Consider the following 20,139-nt stretch of genomic DNA (forward strand, 5'->3'; position numbering starts at 1 on the left):
CTGATCTCTGCCAATCTGCCCTGCCTTTCCCCCATCTCAGCTACGGAACATTATAGAAAAAGACACAAATTCCAGTTGCAGTGGGTCCTTATATTCCCCAAACAATCATGATAGTGAATATTTCCAGCAGAATACAATTCATCTTTTCTACAATGTGAGTAAAGACATGCAGGACAAAAACCCTGGCTCTAATTGTTGACAGTGCTTCTTGGGTCACTCTAATAAGTATAGAATCATAGAATGGCTTGGGTACGAAGGGACCTTTAAAGGTCATCTAGTCCAACCCCCATAAAATAAGCAGGGACATCTTCAACTAGATCAGGTTGCTCAGAGCCCAACCTTTGCCAGAGTTTCACCACTCATTGTAAAAAATCTCTTCTTTACATCTGGTCTGAAAGGATCTACATTTCAGTTTAAAGAAGCTGAAATGCATTGTAATAGAGATCTGGAATGTTGCGGTGTGTTGCTTCATATGGCTCAGTTCAATTAGTGCAGTGGTTATTTCACCTCCCTGACATTTTTATATACACAGATGTCAAATAAAATAGCCTGATGTCGTGTTTTTGTTTATTAGTGTGGGAGCCACTGTCCTGCAAATCTTAATGCAGTAATAAAATATCATTGATACAATCACAGCCTAAGTAGATCTTACTTGTTTCTTTTGTCAAAACGATGGAATTGGCTTTTCACATCAGTAGTCCACATTCAATTTATATTTCTATTTAACAGCTGGAGGCTGTCATGGGTGAAATGAAACTTGTCAGCCTCAGAAAGAGGAGCAAGTAGTTATCTCTAAACTGATCTCAAAATGAAATTCTCATTTTTAAGAAACTCTGGGAGTGGAAATAAGATTACATAGTATCTGTTTCTCAAGTTATCTAGGGAAAAGCGTAATGATTTTTCAGTACATTTCCGTGCTGAGCTAGCTTCAAAAGGCATATGCACAGTATTTGATAATTTCTGTCAAATAATTGCTGTGAGCTCCATTTTACACAGATGTAAAGCTGAACTGCTGTGATTTTAGCTAGAAATGGGACACTGATAAAGTGTGCCTTGCACTGGTTTAAAGAGACAAGGGAGATTCTTCCATCAGGTTGGAAAACTTTAGACAATCTGAGTAACACAGGTTCTCAGGAAGAACTATTCAAAATTTAGCAAAAGTTAACCAAATTCCTGGTTGGATTACTAATACCATTATATTACATATAAAGACAGAATATATGAATTGATCCATAAACCAATACTTTTTACCTATGATTAAAAAAACCCTCAACAACCGCCGAACAGAGCAGATCATCTGAACAGTATACCTTTGCTAATGTCAGCAAACAGCTATGTCTTTGAATTAATTCTGGAAACATGCTTTAATCTATAAAATCTCAGTTTTATATACTGATAGAATCTTTCAACTCTTTAAGCAGCTGTAAGGAAAGCATGGCAATTTTTAAAAGGTGATTAATGGGCAAAACCTCAAAAAGAAAGTCTTTGTTATTCTTCTTTTCTATTGGGGCCAAGAACATTGCTTATTCAAAGCTTGTCTCAATTTACTTACACAGTGAGTACTGGAATATATTTGAGGAGCCAATATAACCTCTTTGCCCCTTTCTTTCAAGAATTAACAGCTTGACATGAATAAGTCTCTGACTCTATGTTAGAAAGAGGGAAAGGAATTATGAATTATCAGTTTGGCATTTCACCTGAATAAACAGACATTCTAGAACGATTGAGGTTACATATTCCAGAGAGTAGTGTGTGTCTGACACATAGATATGAAAGAAAATTGTGATAAATTACTTAGAGGGTTTTTTTTATTATTATTATTATTGTCATAGTGAAAAGAGTGGGAGGGAACATATTGCAGCTGACATCCACCTTGCTAATCTCAATGAAGGGGAGAAAAGAGCCAAGCTGAAGCAGTGTTTTAGATGCTTGTGCCATGTATTTTAAACATATCAAGAATTTGAAACATTGTATACAGCTGCATATCATTGTGTACAAAAGAAAAGCATTTATTTGGGTCATTTTTATTTATTTTCTCTATAACTTAGCGACGGAACCTTTAAAAATATAGCAAAAATGTTGGAGCATGTATTTTTATTTGGAGACAGTTCTGTTCTGAGATTGTTCACTTATCTATGATATAGTGTTTTTTCTGTTTTTGAACACTGTCCCTAATTACAGCAGTTATAAATAGACTACTCAAGGCACAAGTTATTCTAGTCTTATTTCAAGTATGCTCTGAGCTCCTGTGTAAAAAAAATCAGGAGAAATCATGTACTGGTGCTATTCTAATTCTCGTGCTTTGGTTTGAAAAGCAGTAGTCTGTCTTTTGAAGTAGCATCATATATCTTCTCTGCAGATTCATGGTATTTAAATGTCAATTTAGGTCATCTATGTAGCTGCTGCACACTTTCAAGTGAGGTATAAAACCAATTACATTTATTTTCAACCTAGTCTGGAACAAGTGTTACAAACTTATCTTTAACAGATAAAAGGCAGCTGAGTTTTCTAGTACGGTCCTTCTTATACAAACTTCCATATATTACCTGAATGCTTACACATCGTGTCACAGTCATTTTCACCAAGAAGGATCATGAATAGTGCATACAGGATTATAAATAATATATATAAGAAAAAATATGTGTGTCATAAATCCTGTCTGTGGAATTAGGCATTTTATACTAAGTTGTCAGAAAATTCATTGTACTAAGGAATCTCAATTCTGAAGTCCCTCCTGGAAGTCCCTTCACTTGAAGTGGAGATCAGTACTCTCTTAATAGATGTGGGTAGATCAGCAGAAGGAATAGTCTCTCTTCTGAACAGATGTACTTTGCAGAAAGTAATGCAGAAAAAAAAAAAAAAAAGGAAAAAGTGCTATCTGAATTTTAGGTGCTCATAGAAATAAATGGCCATGATTTAGGATTTAGCCTACTTTTGGATTTAGCCTTGTAAACGCTACTTTAAACATGAAGCTCTTTATGGATTTAGAGGATAAAATGACCACTGGAGAAGCCATCTACTATGATTATATATTAAATATTAAATTGGGAGTTCTAGGGAACTGTAATTCTTATCCAGCTTCTGGTATATCCACAGGCATTGCTTATGGACTTAACTCACAGAACTTTAACTGCAATAATGCAAAGTTTAGTTGGAATATATTGGCTTTATTTCTTGGGAGGATTGTGCATCCCTTATAGTAATTGTAGGTAGATATTTAATATTTGTTTTAGCCAGATAAATATAGCCCTTAGAATGTCAGCACTGTGCTTCAATCACAAACACTACTATGTAGATTTAGCTCTAGAAACAATATATATGTAATTATTTATTTTAAATGTTTATATAATAATGTATCTTCTATTGAATAGAATGTCACTAAAACTGTTTAGCTGAAGTATTATGCACAGAAAACAGATATTTAAAATTAAGAGTTTTGTTCTGGTAAATGTTATGAGTTTGGAGTGTCTTATCTCCTTCTTTTCCACTTAACCAGGAGATAAACACCCTAATAGATTCAGTCTCATACTGACCCATTTTATGATTATGATATGATTATTCCTTTGTTCAAGGCAGCAAACAACAGACTTTGTATTGACTTGACTCAGTTTCATCCATAAACATAATCGGTGGAAAGATCAAATTGTTAATGATAATGCTGTTTAAGATATAGAATAGAATTCAGTTCTACTGTCACAGCAGGTATGTTTGTCCTCATGTTATCTGTGTGTCACAGTGATCATACCTACCAAATTTGCTATATACCAACTTACAGAACTTCTGTTATTTTTTCTCTTGGTATCACAATGTTATTTCATAGAGCAGCTACCCAAAAAGAAAAACAGCTCCTATTCCTTTATTGTTTCAATAATCTGAGTCATTGCCAGATTTCCCTTCTAATCTCGTTCATCAGAGGTGTTAGCTGTTAGAAATGTAGTACATTGTAATGACTGGAACAAAACAAATAGTGGAAAAGAAGGAAAGAAAAAAAAACCAACCACAGCGACTGAGTACAAAAGCTATTTAACCATCTGTAAATCATACTTTTGTTCAGTTTCTCTTGGATGCATAGCAAAATAAATTGTTGCCAGTAGGCACTGTTTAGTAATTAAGGAAGATATAAATATCATCCTCATATGTGCTTCTTTGTCCTTCAGTGAGCCAACAGATTCTCCAAAGAAAATAAAACAACAATAGTACGAAAACTCAAAGTCATCAACTATGAGTGGCCAGTTAGAGTGAATTAAAAAGAACAGGTGAGGTTAGTGGACATAGAAATGTTCTCTAGCTCTGAAAAGGATTCTTCACTTGCAATGTTGTGTGTACTCTTGCTCTGTTCTTCAATTTAGTTCAGTTGAGCCACCCAGTAAGCACAATATAAAAGCCTTCAACAATCTGCAGTCTTTGCCAGTCTTGTCCGTGAAAACTACTTGTGCTGACCTTCATGTATGGGCTTATCCCTTTTCCTTGAAAATCCTTATCTCTTACAGAAGTACCCAACCTCTGCTGGCTTCCTATCTCTGGCCCAATACGTTGTTCCTTGGTGTTATTCTTGATTTTAATTACTACATCTGATTTGAAAAACTACATTTGGCAGTGTATCCAACGTCCTGGAGAATTAAGATATTGAGTTGTCAGTACCCTGAGTGATCAGCCTTACTCCTACTGTGCACTATATTCTCATTTTGTGTGACAGTACAACATGTTCACCTCTTCAGAAATTATGAAAAAAATATAATCAAATCTTCTATTCTGTGTAACAGAGGGAGTTTGATCCATTTGGAGATGACTTCTTGGAATCTTTCCTACCGGGAAGACAAATACAATTTTCATTCCAGAACTACTTTGTGGTAACAGTGCTCTTCCCCTAAACTTACTCAGATCATTTAATGAAGTACTGGAAGAATATCTAAATGTATTCCTAGAAGAATATTTACAAGTATTTGTAGAAGAATAGCTCAAGAACAGTCTAGAGACTTAAGGGTATAATAAAGGAAGCGTACAGATGTCCTGCTTAAGCCAAAGTAGAATTTTCAATACCTCAAGGACTGTTTATTTTATCTGTGAATTCCTAACATTATATCTGAAAACAAGTGCTCACCACAGTATTTAAAATTCATCTTTCACTGTCTGTTTTTATCATGCTACACAGCTGTACTTATGGATTATTTTTTTCTCTTACCCAAATAACTTCACCCCCTCCCCAAGATGTTTTAATTTCAATAAGAGAAAAGGGAGAAAACTAACCACGCTGATGTACCAGTAGTTTTATGACCTGGGCATCATACAGAAAACTAAAGAATTTAACTTAAATTAACTGAGCTAGATGAGGTATTTGAACACTCTTTTCTTTTTTCTTTTTCTTTTTCTTTTTTTTTTTAAGATTGTTATAACTTCTAAGCAGCACCACTAAATAAAATCATCAGCTAGTGTGTATCTTATTTAGTGAGAAATTCAGTCTTCTTGGTAATATGTTAGAGATATTCTGAGCTCATCTGCTCTGACTGTGAGAGAGAGAAAGACAATACAATTCTTAGTACTGTCAGGAGGACTGTTAAAGAGATGTCACTTCTTGACAAGTAGAAAATGGCACCTATTAAGTAGGGGAAAGTAGTCAGACAGTGAAGATCCCCCACACTTTAAATGGTTCCAGCTTTAGAGAGCAGCTCAACACAAAAAATCAGGAAGAATTCTGGTCACAAGCTTCCATGTTCTTCCTGGGTTTCACTTAAGATGTGGTTCTTAGTGGCCTGCTCACAGTCACAAAAAAACGTTGGAGGAAGGATACAGAAATGAATTTTTATGTATCAGTTTATCTTATTTTCTATATGAAGAGCTCCACCTTGGTAGACTATCTAATTTTAAGATCTTTATCAAAGTCAAAGCCTATTTGATTAAATTCTGCAAACCTTTGACAGTGGACCAATATGTATAAATTCAATGTAAAATCCTAAAGGTTATATTGAAGTATGAGATTATCAATGAAGTATGCTCAATGGGTAACTGTCTTGTTACCTCTTCAGATTTGTTACACAGTGCTAACATTTTACTCTGAAAAGCCAACCAAAAATTTAATGTCAGTTATCAGACTAAAAAAGCAGGTAATGCATTGATTGAAAAATGTGTATTAAATAACTAAGTAAGGAAATGACAATTTTTTTAAACACAGACATTTTAACTCTTATTGTTAAAAAAAGTTAAAATTTATAATCACTTTCATATTTATTGCAGAAATGGTAGTGCTCTAATGAGATGCTATTTTTAAAGGAGAAGAAAAAAGGAATGCCTTGTGAATCAATAAAATATGTTATGAAGTGGCAGTATATTTAATAGCATTGTAGGGCGAGCTTATAACCTGGCGCTGGAGAAAACATGGAATTTTCCAAACTTGTAACAAACTAGGACAAAACAACTTGTTGGACTATTTCTTTTTTAAAAAATGCTTCTGGATATCCCATAAATTGCTTTTTATTACTGATCCTTTATCAGCTTTCTCATTTCAAAGTAAATGACTAAATTTCCAACATTTAAAACTGAAGTGGTACTGGAAAAAGCAACAACTTTCTTTACTCTGCTATGGACACATCGCTTATTATATGGTCTGAAAAGAACAAATGTATAATGGTAATTTTATTTTAATGTCAAGAATTTCCTTTCCCTTTGTGTCATGTGGTGTGATAAATAAATTGTAATGTATTTATTTTTAAAAGGTTTTTTTTTATTTGCCTATCAGATAGTATCCTGCAGTCCCTATCATTACTGGTATTTTATATGTTAACTTCACTAAGGTCATGGGTTTCCATTTCCTTGTGTTTGAGTATTATATAGTACTAAGAGACTAAAACACTTTCTCATGACTGGAGAGAAATGTTTTGCAGTCAGTTTGGTCTTTGCAATTGATGCAGAAGTGTCATTACCTGAAGCAAATCACAAAATAACACTGGACTCACAGTACACTGTGAAAGCTAATGACTAAGGAGCTTACAATATTTTCACATTAGTGTTTTTAATGTTATAAGAACATAATAGTTTTAATGACTTTAGGTGAGTGCTTAATAGTTTTGCTGTAAGCAAGCCACAAAAGCGCAATATAGTTGTTATGCAGTGACGTGGGACATTTTCTCATCTGTCTTCCCATCATGACCTTGAGCAATACAGTCATGATACAGATTATTATTCAAGTATCAGGATTAATGAAGGGACAATATTTTTTAACTGGTGTTTTCCATAAATCATAAATGTAAATGAAAAGACAAAAATGGGTTTGTCCATTTTTTTTGCATGGATAGCTTCAGTTCAGGCATGTCTTACTAAGTGATAGATTTTGCAGTCTTAAGGTACTCTTACTATAGTTTATGATGTCAATTCCTTAACTAAAAGCATAATGTAAGCTTATATATTCCATCTGGTGAAACTATATTGAGTAATTGGTGAGTGAATTTCACTCACTAGCAAATTTCAGCTTTTTAGAGCTATTGGAGTTTTCTCGCACTTATGTTAACTACTTGTTGGCAACAGTAGCTTGTTGTGCGTGGACCATCAGTTGACAGTAATCAGACACATGCTTTCAGTATGGTCAGCCTGGTTTTTGCAAGCTCAGTTGTTCACATTCTAGGGTTTGATGATTCAACACCCATGAAAATCTGGTGTTCGCAGTTATCGAAGGAGTCTCCATATTTTATGATGCAGCTTTAGTTTTAATGAGCCAGACAGTATCTCAGGAGGTTTGCATAACTGTCTGTGCATTGTGGAAGACCTTAACCAGTTCCCTAACCCCCCAGTATAGATAGTGAAGGCATCTGATTCTGAACTGTAGCGTTTGTGTGACTTGTAGGAATTTCCCCATAGAAATACGGGAAATATAATATATTCCTGTTCCAAATATATTCTATTTCATAGGGAAAATATATTTACACTGTAACTTACTGCTAAAACAAAAATTGATCCTTTCACCTCAACCCTTTAAGTGAGATTTTAATCAGGCTAAAATGCATATATTTAATTACACTAAAATGATAAATATTTGACAATTTTTCCCACAGTTCCCAAATGTGGAGTTTCTTAGCTATGTGAAAATATATTATTTAAGCTGTATTGATTAAAGTTAAATATAAAAACAAATGTTGTTGTGTGTAAGTGAGCTGACTCTTCATTACTGCAAGAAAATCTGGACTAATAAGCTAAGAAGACTGAAAGATATGCATCTGCCAAGCCTTAAATTGCTTCATTACGCTGGAATAAATCATGTATTCAACTGCTGAAAACAGAGGTGCATACAAAGGAGAGTTGGTCAAATTCTTTTGCGAAACCAAAACAGAAGAAAACAAAGTGAGAAAACAACCCTTTTTTTCCCCCTTTTTTTTTTAAACTGATGATTCACTCTCTAAGAATGGACAAAACCACTAATGGATTTATGTAAAGGCATTCTATTCTCAAACCCTGTGATCACTGAGGAGTAACAACATTGAGTGGGACATACCAGCTGTTTTGTCTGTAGCAAGTAGAAGACTACTGCTAGAAGACCTCAGCTGCTAAAGAAAGGACTGCCATAAATATATTAGTAAACTACAGAGAACCTGTTTTTTAACCAACTGTTGACTGACAGCTGCAATCCAGTGGGATGATGATTTCCCAATATGTTAAAGTGCTAGAGCTTATTAAAAAAAAAAAAAAAAAAAAAAAGAAAAGCTAAAAGAATTATCTTTAGCATGTGAAGATGATAGGGAGCTTTATAGTTTCTGTTGTAGAAATGACTAATTTTATTATTTTTTTTTTTAATCTGTCTTTTTAAAGCAAGAGGTGTGGTTAAACTCCTTAGAAACTTCTCTTAAGTGAGAAACAGTGAGCTTCAACTTTAAATTAAAATTAACAGCTGTCTATGGCTTGCTGAACTAATAGAACCATAATTTGGAAGATTTGTTAAACATTTTGAAAAAAGGCAATACCATCTGTAAGAGTGTTCTGGGCCCAGATTCACCTGGGCATGTTTAGGATAATGGTTTCTTCTTGTATAAATGCCCAGGATAGCCTTATGTGCTTATGTCATCTGGTGTCAACATGACCATATTTTCCTGTTCAATAGTATTTAAATATTATAGTCAATTCATAGGTAAATAAATGAAAAAAGAGTTTGAACTAGCTTCTTGAAAGTAGTTACATTGTTGAACTGGTAATTTTCATTACCTGTCTTTCCTTGTTTCTTCTTTTTTTGTGTTTCTGGGTTTCAGTGATCTGTCATTTCATAAGCTTAATTTTCATGCAAATTTATTTCTGCTGTCTGTAACAAATCAGTGTTACACTATTTCTACTGAAGGAAGTACTTAAAGCCTATGATGGAGCATATGGGCCATCAGCTCCTTTTGTTAACAGTAGTTTCCTTTACTTCTAAAATTCTCAATGAAATTATATGGAAAAATATTATATAGCACTCTTTATATTTCTTTGTCTAGTTGAAAGATATGATTATGTCAGGACATTTTGGTTGCAGCTATAATTTCTACTAAAATTTGTATTTTCTATCATGTCTATGAACTCATTTAAGTATAAGGCAGTATCTGTTACTAAGCGTATACTTTCATATACCCATATAAGTATTGACCTCGTATCTTATTAGGATTCCAACTCAATACTTTTCCTTTATATCTTTCTTCAAAAGAAACATCAGTAAGAAAATAATAATAATAAAAAGTGTTAAATAATAATAAAAAAGAGTGTTAAAACCAATTTATATCCTTTAATTTGGTGAGGAGTTCAAGAGACAAAACAATCATTTCTTATCCATAATTTCATGTAAACTGAAGTGATTTCTCCTTTTATGACTGTGTCACAGTTTTAAAAATAAATTCTAATACAGATTCTTAGATGTATGCAAAGACATTGTTTGTAAGCAGGTTTAATAATGACCCTAATTTGCTGTCCTATTATTTGCAGTAAGACACTCTTCAAATGGCTAAAGCTTATGTGCTGCTAAGAAGTACAACACATGAGAAGTCACCTAATAAACAAATGTCTTTGCAAACAAAAAAAACCCTCCTGCTGTATATGCAGTCTGCCATTAAAATTATTCTTAAATTCATTCTTGTATTTTGATCTGGATATGTCAAAAACTTTGAAAGCTTTAAATTATCCTCAGGATGGGGGTAACTGACATTTTAGAGCAAATGCAGCAAAACTTACAGTGGAAAATTACATTCAATTACTTTTACATGTGAATGTATTTGTGCATTGAAGCTTTTGTGCTCTAAAATCTTTCTTTTAATCCATTAATTTCAACTTTCTAAATTCAAAACCCCTGTATGTTTGGTTCTTTTATACAATGGTAACTTTTTACATCTTTTATCCCTATATTGTCACGTCAATATATTAAGTATATACATCTGGTTTTCTTTTCCAGTGCGCACATTATCAATTGCTATGTGAAGCAAGCAATTTCTAGTACACTTGATAAAAAATAATTGAAATGCTTTGGATCCACCTTTGAAGCAGAGTTATTTAATGACCAAAATTATGTCTAGAACTGTTAGATTTTTTTTTCTACTCTAAATCAGCCTTTTCAAAAATTAAAATGTAAATAAATGTAAATCTAAGGAGCCTCACAAATAATCAAAATGTGGCTCTAATACATTAATTAATGCATCTAATGCCTTGTTTCATTGATGCAGTGTCTTTACACTTATGTGTAGTAACTTCTTGTTTTGGAAAAGGTTGATATTTACATCTGTCAGCTTTTATTTTCATCATAATAGAGAGATAAAGTTCACATTCATTGTAAAGTCTTGTTCAGTTTACAAACTTGTCAGTTTGCTCCAGAAAAACTGCCATTTCTTATAATATCTTTCCAAAGTTAAATTTAGGGTCTTTTCTCTAGACTCCATGCAGTATTTGACAAGACTTTCTTGTAGGTGATTCTTGCATTTTTTTCATTTAATTTGAAAATCATTCAGAACAAATTATTGAAGGAATGCGTGTTCCTGCATTTATGTAATTTTTTAAAAAAAATTTTATTTTTTTTTTAAATCCAGAACCTTCCTATAGGTTGGTGATATCACTGAGAGAATGACTTAAATATCCAAACAGACTGCCAAAACTTCTTAAGTTTAAAATTGTAGGTGTTGCAACCTGAAGCACGAGGACCAATTATTTGTTACTAACCTAATGGCAGCAACTGAAGAAAAATAATCAGTATAATGCACCTATACATAACATTTTTTTACTTCAAGGTCCAGCTTTTCAAAGCATTTCATCACATGCTTTACATGAGCGTGAGTAGATCATTAATGTATATTCAGATTCCACATGCATCTAAATCAGGACAGTTTGCCTCAGTAGAACCAACATTCAAACAAGGGAGATCTCATGTTACTTGTTTTGCTGCATGAAACATATGTTGCGCCATCACTTCCTCGTGCCTGATATTGCTTCTTGATTAAACACTTCCCAAATGCTGAGCTAAATTAAGATGTTAATATATATGCTAATTGTTTATTATTATGATTACAGCTTTGGAAAATCTGATTTCTGTTTACTTTTACTGGTGGTCTTTCTTCTGTACTATTGGGTTAGAATAAGAACATGTGAAACATCTTAAAGGAATTCTGTTCTTACTATGTCATATACCAAGTAAAACAATAAAGATGACCTACAAAGCTGTGGAAAACTAGTCCACATGAACTGAGAAAATGGTAGAAATCATGATTATTCATTCTTAGTCAGTAACAAAAGAATAGATTTTTTTATCAAACAGAAATTTAAGTCACCATTCTTAACCATAGAGGTTGTACGTAGACTGAAAAGCTGTCCATCATGTTAATGAACTCACAGCTTCCCTTCAAATGTTCCTGCAGAAAGGCCTGAGAATGTGTAAGTTTTGCAGTCTGTAATTACATGGCATGTTGAAAAGTTCCAGACTTAGGTTGCACCTACTGAGAATGCTCTGGCTCTATACCATAGGCACACCTCGTGGTTGACACGTCTCATCTTTGATGTTTTCAAAACCTCTATTAAAAAAAAAAAAAAAAAAAAAAAAAAGAGAGAGAGAGAGAGAAAGGCACAGTTCTGTTAGACTCTACAGTAACTAGTATTAAAAAAAAAGAGAGAGAGAAAAAAGAAACTTGACAAGAATCTTTCCTCAGTGTTCTCCCTACCCTGTGACTTCAAACACTTTTTCTGATGTTAGTCTCATGGAGCACACATTGTTTTTATTTGGCTGATGGTTCCTTGAAGAATTGTGTGCAATTGGGATATAGTGTGAAGAATTATCTATGTAAAGCAATATTTAGCTTTGGTATTCGCCAGGGTTATATACTTCTAAACAACTTTTTAAAACAGAGAGAATATGCTGAGAATGTACTAAGAAAATATTGAGAGATGGTGGTATTATTTAGGCTGGTCCTAAATTTAGTTGTCATAAATACAGGCTTATAAATGTTTAGTTTATATTCACAGTACAAAGGAACATTGTTAGTGTTTTAATATAAATGCTACTAATTAGTGCATAGTTGTGACAAAGTTTCTGCATAATTTATGTTTATTTCTAAGTTTCACAAGCTTTAAATAGTAAAATTAGCTTCCATTTTCCTTAATACCTTCATTGTTTTGAAATTGTAAAATTCTGAAATAAAAATTGAGGTGATAGAATACAGAAAGTCTGTGAATGAGCTTTGAAAGTAACTAGAAGCAATTGAAGTATAATATGATAAAGACAGAAAAATCAGAAGATGAAAAAAAGAGAAACATTTTATAACACCCTAGGTGTCGTGGTTTCGGCTGGGGTGTAGTTGATTTTCTTCTTAATAGCTGGTGCAGTGCTCTGTTTTGGATTTGGTGTGAGAACTACATTGACAGCACATGGATGGTTTTGTTTGTTGCTTGGGAATGTTTATACTAAGCCAGGGGCTTTTCAGTTTCTTGGGCCCTGCCAGCCAGAGGTCTGGAGTGGCACAAGAAGTTGGGAGGGGCATAGCCAGGGCAGCTGATCCAAGCTAGGCAGAGAGATATTCCACAGCATAGAGCATCATGCTCAGTATGTGAGCTGGGGGAAGAAGAAAGAAGCGGGGGTGCATTCAGAGTGATGACGTTTGTCTTCCCAAGTAAACATTACAGGTGATGCAGCCCTGCTTCCCTGGGGATGGCTGAACACCTGCCTGCTGGTAGGAAGCAGTGAATGAATTCCTTGTTTTACTTTGCTTGACTGTGTGGCGTTTGCTTTACTTATCAAATTGTTCTTATCTCAACCTTTGAGTTTTACATCCCTTTCCGATTCTCCTCCCCATCCTTCTGGGTGAGAGATGAGTGAGCAAGCAGCTGCGTGCTACTTAGTTACCAGCTGGGGTTAAACCAGGACACAAGGTAGATGAAACTACATACAGTATCCTTTTGGAAAAGTAAAACAGGAAAGACATGTGTCTTTCACGGGCATGCTAAAGTCTTTTTCTTTACAGGTAAAATAGTGAAAGACTGGTCATGTGACTGGATGAATAGTAGATTACATGTCTAAGAGATATGCTTTCAGAGAGACTGCAAGGTTTTAACATATTCTGGAAATAAGATACTCAAATCAGAGGTGATACTTTCTCCTCCCACGTGTTATGGTTCTCAGTAGCAATGGATTATATTTCATAGCAGTGCAAAAAGGAGAGATCTGACAGGATTGAAACAGAGGAAGATAAAGTTCTCTGCCAGGGATTCACTTGGGCATCTTTTCATCTGTTTTCAGTCTGAATGATAACAAATGTTGCAGCTAAAAAAGTCTTAAAATCCAATTTTTAGGTAAATTAGGCAGGTAAAGGTTTTAAGCGTATTAACATGTAAAAGTATATACATATATTTATAAATGCACTAAAGTCCCTGGTGTCCCTGAACAACTAAAGGTAATAAATGGTTTCACTAATCTGAAAAAATTGTTCTTTTTTTCTCATCTGGAAAATTAAAGTCAGACAGGCTTGTTTTACAGGGAATTGGATGTGTTGTGTTATGACAGCATGTCATGCAACCACCATCTGTTAAAAAAACACTTGACAATTCATTTGGGAAAGTAGAAGCTAAAACCTGGTCCATGTTTAACACGGCCTGTAGACATCCAGGAAGATGTGCCAAGTTCCAGACATATGATACCTGTTCTCTTTCAAGAGACAGAGTTTCTCTTGGTAAACTACAGCCTGAATCACCCTTCCCTAATATTGGTGTGAGAGTGTGTTGGCAGCAAAAGGCAGCGGCTGAGAAGAAAATTTTGCAAAGGTCGTCATCCATCTGGGGAGATCACTTCATTCTGTGGTATGAGTAAGGTCTCAGTCAACATTGATTGCTGTCCCAAACAAAATACTTACACATTTTGTATTTATGTTTGTAAAAGGAAGCAGCTTCACTGAAGTGTGTTTGTCCTTAAAACGTGACAGTAAAGGCAGTGTTCCCCACCTGGTGTTACTGTTGTTGCCATAAGGTTCAAGTAGAGTAAACTTGTAATGTTGAATAAACATCAGGCATATTGCTTATTTTTGTGTTTTGAAGATCCAGTAGTCAAAATTGAACTTCACCTCCACTAACATAGCTACACTTCCATGCTAAAAGTAGTAAATATTTGATTGTTTTTTTCCTGAATAAAAAAGGAAGAAATGTTAGTTGGAAGATTATTTACTTTAAGGAACATCAGTGTACAAGCAGGCTGCTTTTCTAGCAAGATCAGGTTTTGAGTATAAAAGCATTTCAATGCTGATACTTCCCAAAAAACTACAAAATTAAATTCTCAGAATAAAATGCATTTATTAGCTACTATAGGCTTGTTCTGAAAGCCTTTATTCACACACACAAAAATCTTTATCAATCTAAGTAATATTAGTGAATTAGCAGGATTATGCTTTTGTTCTGGAGTGTTTTCAAGATGGTGAATTCCACATGCTATACTTTTGTCCAGCTGAGCTGGATTTTTACTCATGATTTTTTTTTTTTTTTTTTTCATTTTTCAGAAAATAAACTTTTAAGTAAAACACCATATTTTTCATTGTGTCTCCAAAAATATTTCTGACATTATCATATAATCTTTCTTTACCTAGTTTAAAGAAAGATTTCTGGGAAAAAGACAACACAATGCAATAAATATTGTTACTCATTTCCATTACGATATTTTAAAAACATTATATATGGGAAATTAAAGAAAAAGCAATGTAGGCAAATGTTGAAATATACTTTCATTGTTGCAGTTTCCCTCCTTTAAGAAAAAAACCTATGCTTAAGTTAAACATTTTGGTCCTTACTAGTGCTTTGTCTTAGTTATATTTTTGTAGTGCTGTAATGTCGGTTTTTCATTTATTTAAATCTTCTTATGTAAAACTTCAAATTTCTATATAGATTAATTGTTCCTGATGCTGCAAAAACAGTCATAAAGATTTATAGCTGTTAACATCTGAGTGTGTGTATCCTGCTTGTCACCACATTTTTTACAACTGTATTCAATTTGAAAGCATATTACTGTCTGTGAAAACCATTCTCTTTTTAGGTCTAATCTCTCCTTGCCTTTCAGCTGCAATGCTGTCATCTGTAATCCACTCAGGCCTGTGTAATTTACTTTTTTGCAGCTAAAATATTCCAATTAACTGCTAAAGTATTCCAATTAACTTCTTTTTTTATATTTTTATATTTTTATATTATTTAGAAAAAAATATTCTACCTAGACCCAAAAATCTTTTAAGGTTAAAAATGTGATCCACAGGTTTCTACTAGCTCTGTTCTTTTGTGGAGGAAACAGAAAGACAGGTGGCATGTCACTATGCATGGACACACATGTGTGTTATGTGCAGGATGGAAAGCACATGTGTGTTCAGGTTTTCTGTATATTCCCAGCGTTGTGCTCTGTTACTTTATGTCTTTTTTGATAATTCCACATAGTCCTTAAATGCCTGTTTTACAAATGAAGGAGAAAACAAGTGAAATCTGAATGTACAAATTGTTTTGAATTTTGAAAGGACTATAAATTTATATATTTGTAGACCTAGTATTATTTAAATATCTGACAGTCTTGAGGGTGAAGGTATGGAGGACAAAAGAACAGAAGAGTATAGGGTACTTTTGCTTTCTATTCCCACATGAAAGCCCAAAATAGAGATTTCAAGCCTCATTTACATGAATACAAATTCATTTCCTTACAAATGCATTGCTTTGTGGGGGGTTTCTGTATATTTTTGAGTCAAATGTTATAATTGTAAAAATATTTATGTATTGCATTTAGGCTTGGCTTTTGTCTATTTCAAGTATTATCATGGACAGAAGTTTAAATAAGATTTTGTTTTCTTATACTACCTTATTCTTACAATGGTGTGTTGTGAATATTTCAGAAGGTGACTTCACCAATTGTTGTTTTCCTTGTCTGAGCAAAGCTTTGGATCCTAGTATATCCATAAAAATGTGACTGCCCGTGGGAAATAAATTACTGATTTTCCCACAGAAGTAAAACATGGGGGTTTTATCATAACCAAGTAAATTCAACAATACACCCAAGAAACCAATTATACAGGGCTTCTTTTTGGTAATAATTTGTACTGTTTCAAGAAAAATAATATGAATATGCATATGGTCAAATTCAGGCCACGGAAGTTAATGCATGGGAAAAGTTAAGAGTCATCTTTACATGTCTAAATTTATTTTTTCCTTTTCTTTACAGTGACCCAAGGTGGAGATGCAATTGCATCTGACACATGTCCTGATCCTGGAATTCCTGAAAATGGGAAAAGGGTGGGCTCTGACTTCAGGTAGGCAGATTTAGTTTTTCTATATGACCAAGAGGAAGGTATTTCCTGTTACATGTATACAGAGGGTGCACCTAGAGATATCTATCATTTCCCTGGTTTTATATGTGTTGTCTTCATAAAAATAGCTCCAGTCCATTGCATAATTTGAATTGTTCTTACTTGTGTCTTTTTTAAATGAATGCATTTTAAATAGGAGTTTTAGAGCATAATAATCTTGTCTGTGTAGGAAAGGCAGAACTCTTCTGGACAAGATAGAAGAAGAAGCAGAGAGAATTCTCTCTTTTCCCAGCTATATAAAAGTTGTTAAAAACCTTGGGAAACATGGTAAATTCGGTGTCTGGGGCTGTTGAATGACGTCTAAATGCTTATTTTTTTGTTTTCACCTTTTGTTATATTCATTAAAAAAAAAGATGAGGTCAAATGAGCCCCTGTGGAGAAAGGAGGAAGATTGCATTTTCCCTGGTGGGAAAAAAAAAAGCAGAGACTTCAAGGTGTGGCAGAAAAGAGGGTCAAAGGAAGGAGATGGAAGTTTCCAGCTCATGCAGAGATTTATAAATTTTTCGGCAGGGAATGGACAGCCAGACCCAAGAGTAAATGGAAAGGAAAACTTCATAAGAATTAGAAGGAATTGTGCAAATCCAGAAAGCAAATTAATCAAACCAGGCTCCTGAATCAAGGCACTTCCAAGCTAGGGCATAACTGATGGGGAAATAATTTAAAAATCTAATCTATTTCTGACTGACCTATTCTTTTTCGATTTTTCTCTATCCTCAAAGAAACCTGAGAACTCATAAACAACTCCAACATTAACAGAATAAGTTATATGCAAAGTCATGATTTCATTAGCAACAGCAGTTAAATGCTTTTTAAAAAATAATTAAGAGAAATAAGCTTTTAAATAAATGGTATAGACAGAGAAGCTGTCCAGAAGATGTTTGCTATTACCCTGTTCTATATATTCTGATTCAACGTGGCAAGTACAGCTGCTGCAAGTGAAATTGTGTGATACGAAAATACAGTATGCGCTTGCTGTCCAATGGTCTGCTGTTTTAGGAAAACAAATGTAAATTTATCTAGGTGTTTATTAGTTATTGATGTATTGAGGAGAGAAACATCAGTTGGTAGAAGACTAGGTAAAAATGGCGTAATAAATTATAACTCTTTCTTAAGATGTATTACAGTGTATGTGTACATTCATCCGAGGGATATCTGTATATTTCCACTGTTATTCTGGAGAGTATTTTACTTTACTGTTTGTGCAGATATGCCTTATTTTCCCTCCTCCACTTGAGTCTCTCCTCATAGATGTAAAGGGTGCAGACCATACCTCTTCTGAATTCCTCCAAGTCAAATACTTAGTTGAAAGAATTAAGGGCAGCATGTAGGATCACTGTGTTATTAGTGGAGAGAGAAAAGCATCTCTGGAAAGAGTTAACCCCTTAGCCTAAACGTTTAATGGAAAATAGCAGGAATTCACACCTGAAGGGGCCTTTCCATTAAGTATACATATGAGAGTAAGCTCAGCAGATCAGGATGGTGATGGAGCCTGAGTGCATAATATGTAAGAAGAAGCTGAGAGTTCTGGGTTTGCTCAGCCTTAAGAGAATCTGAAGGACCTTGTTGCTGTCTACAGCTACCAACCAGGAGAATGTGAAGAAAAGAAAGCCAGACTCTTCTCAGAGGTGGACAGTGAAAGGACTAGAGACAATGGACATTAGGTGCGACATGGCAAATTACTACTAGATTTAGGAATAAAAAACACCCCAAAAAATTGTTACTATGAGGATGGTCGAACACTGGGGCTAGTTTCCAAGAGAATTTGTGGTGTCTCCACCCACGGGGGACATTCAGAGCTCACCTGAACATGACCCTGAGCCCCCTGTTCCAACTGGACTTGCTTGGAGTGCAGCATTGGACTAGATGATGTCATCTTCTGACCTGATTTATTCTGTTAATTTTTGAATCTCATACAGATTTTATGTGCACATGATACACTGTGGGCCAAGTAGACCCATCTAGTTATGGTCCAAGTCAGTGGCATACGAATAATTCTGAAGAAACAACAGCAGATCTAAAGGCACTGGTAGACTGGAAGAGCATATGTGAGATAATTGCTTCTTTTGCACTGTAGACTCTAGTCTATAATTTTAAAGAGGAAGGGAACTAAAATAATTTTGTTGAAACTGGTCCAAAGATCCAAAATATGTGAGCCCCAGCATTGGAAAGCCCAACAATAAAATTCCCAGAAGTGCATGAAAACATCCAGAAGAGGAAAAGCCCAAAAGAACCTGAAAGCTCAAAGTGTATTTTAAGATAGCTGAGGGAATCTAATGGCAAGGAACCTTGCAAAACATAGATAACTATATTTTTAACTCCGTCTTTTATGAATGACTGTGGGTTACAGGTATCTTAAATGCCTGGAGCTTACTTAAAAGCAATGCTTACTCAATTGACAGAGCAAAGAAATTCCCTCCTTCCTTTACCCATTCAGACTCTGATGTTTTCATTTCAACTAATGTATCTTACTGTTCATGGGGATAAATGAATGCATAAGTTGTTAATAAATAGCAGAAGCAACATCATATAAGATATGGTGAATAAAACATGATAATATACTTTGATAATATATTTTTCTGTGCATGTTTTTGGCCTCCAATTGTGAATATTATTTGAGAGAAATGATAAAATTTTATTTTCCTCCTAAACCTTATTTGTTATCTGAAAACTGATTATTCAACAGCAACTGATTTTCATGTACTATAAACTTATTTTTATATCTATTTAAAACGTATCTTAACTATCTTGAAGTTAGCTATCTATATCTAGCTTGACATTTCAATAGAGAATTTGTTTTGAATTTAGCTTTTCTTTCTCTGAAATGGGAAATCAAGCTCTTCCATAAGAGAAGAGAAAATACTTGGTGTAACTTGTATTTCTCCAATGTGAAAATACTGTGGAGAGTAAAAGAAAGGCAATGTTTTGGTTTTTTGGTTTGTTTTTGTTTTTCTAAGTGGCAAGTATAGACACCAGAAGGAGCTATTGTTCTTGTCAAGAGAATGACAACTGTGAATATTAATATGAACTAAAACATGAGAAAATGCACATTACTCAAAATCTTTTCCAGTCTAGTGGAAGACATGTTGTGAGTGGAATTGATGGAAAGGCAGAGGGTTTATTTTCAAGACAGTGTGAGACCCAACTGATTCAGTGATGACAGGTTCTTTGAGAAGGATTTCATCATTTTCAGCATTATAATGACATTAATTCTAATATCATAAAGCAAATAAAAACGTATTGAAATCTTAACCTTTTCATTCTGTCCTCCTGCCACATTTTTACTCTGTTCAGTTCAGAAAGTAGGGGAGGGGAAGTTCAGTGATTTCAAAATAATCCAGTGGAT

At 34.2% G+C, this 20,139-nt stretch overlaps 1 protein-coding gene across 6 annotated transcripts in view; it reads left to right on the plus strand.

Annotated features, from left to right (window-relative positions):
- Positions 1–20,139, plus strand: part of CSMD1 (CUB and Sushi multiple domains 1) — a 1,231,811-nt gene that overhangs the window by 789,072 nt on the left and 422,600 nt on the right. For all 6 annotated transcript variants that reach the window (XR_013928146.1, XM_080387724.1, XM_080387722.1 and 3 more), the window contains one exon: positions 16,652–16,739. Coding sequence is in view for 5 of the 6 variants with exons in the window: in XM_080387724.1 (XP_080243850.1) it covers positions 16,652–16,739 (88 nt within the window). In the remaining variant the exon portion in view is untranslated. The remainder of the gene's footprint in view (positions 1–16,651; positions 16,740–20,139) is intronic.

This window comes from Falco punctatus, assembly GCF_963210335.1.
Source record: "Falco punctatus genome assembly, chromosome: 5".
Lineage (NCBI taxonomy): Eukaryota > Metazoa > Chordata > Aves > Falconiformes > Falconidae > Falco > Falco punctatus.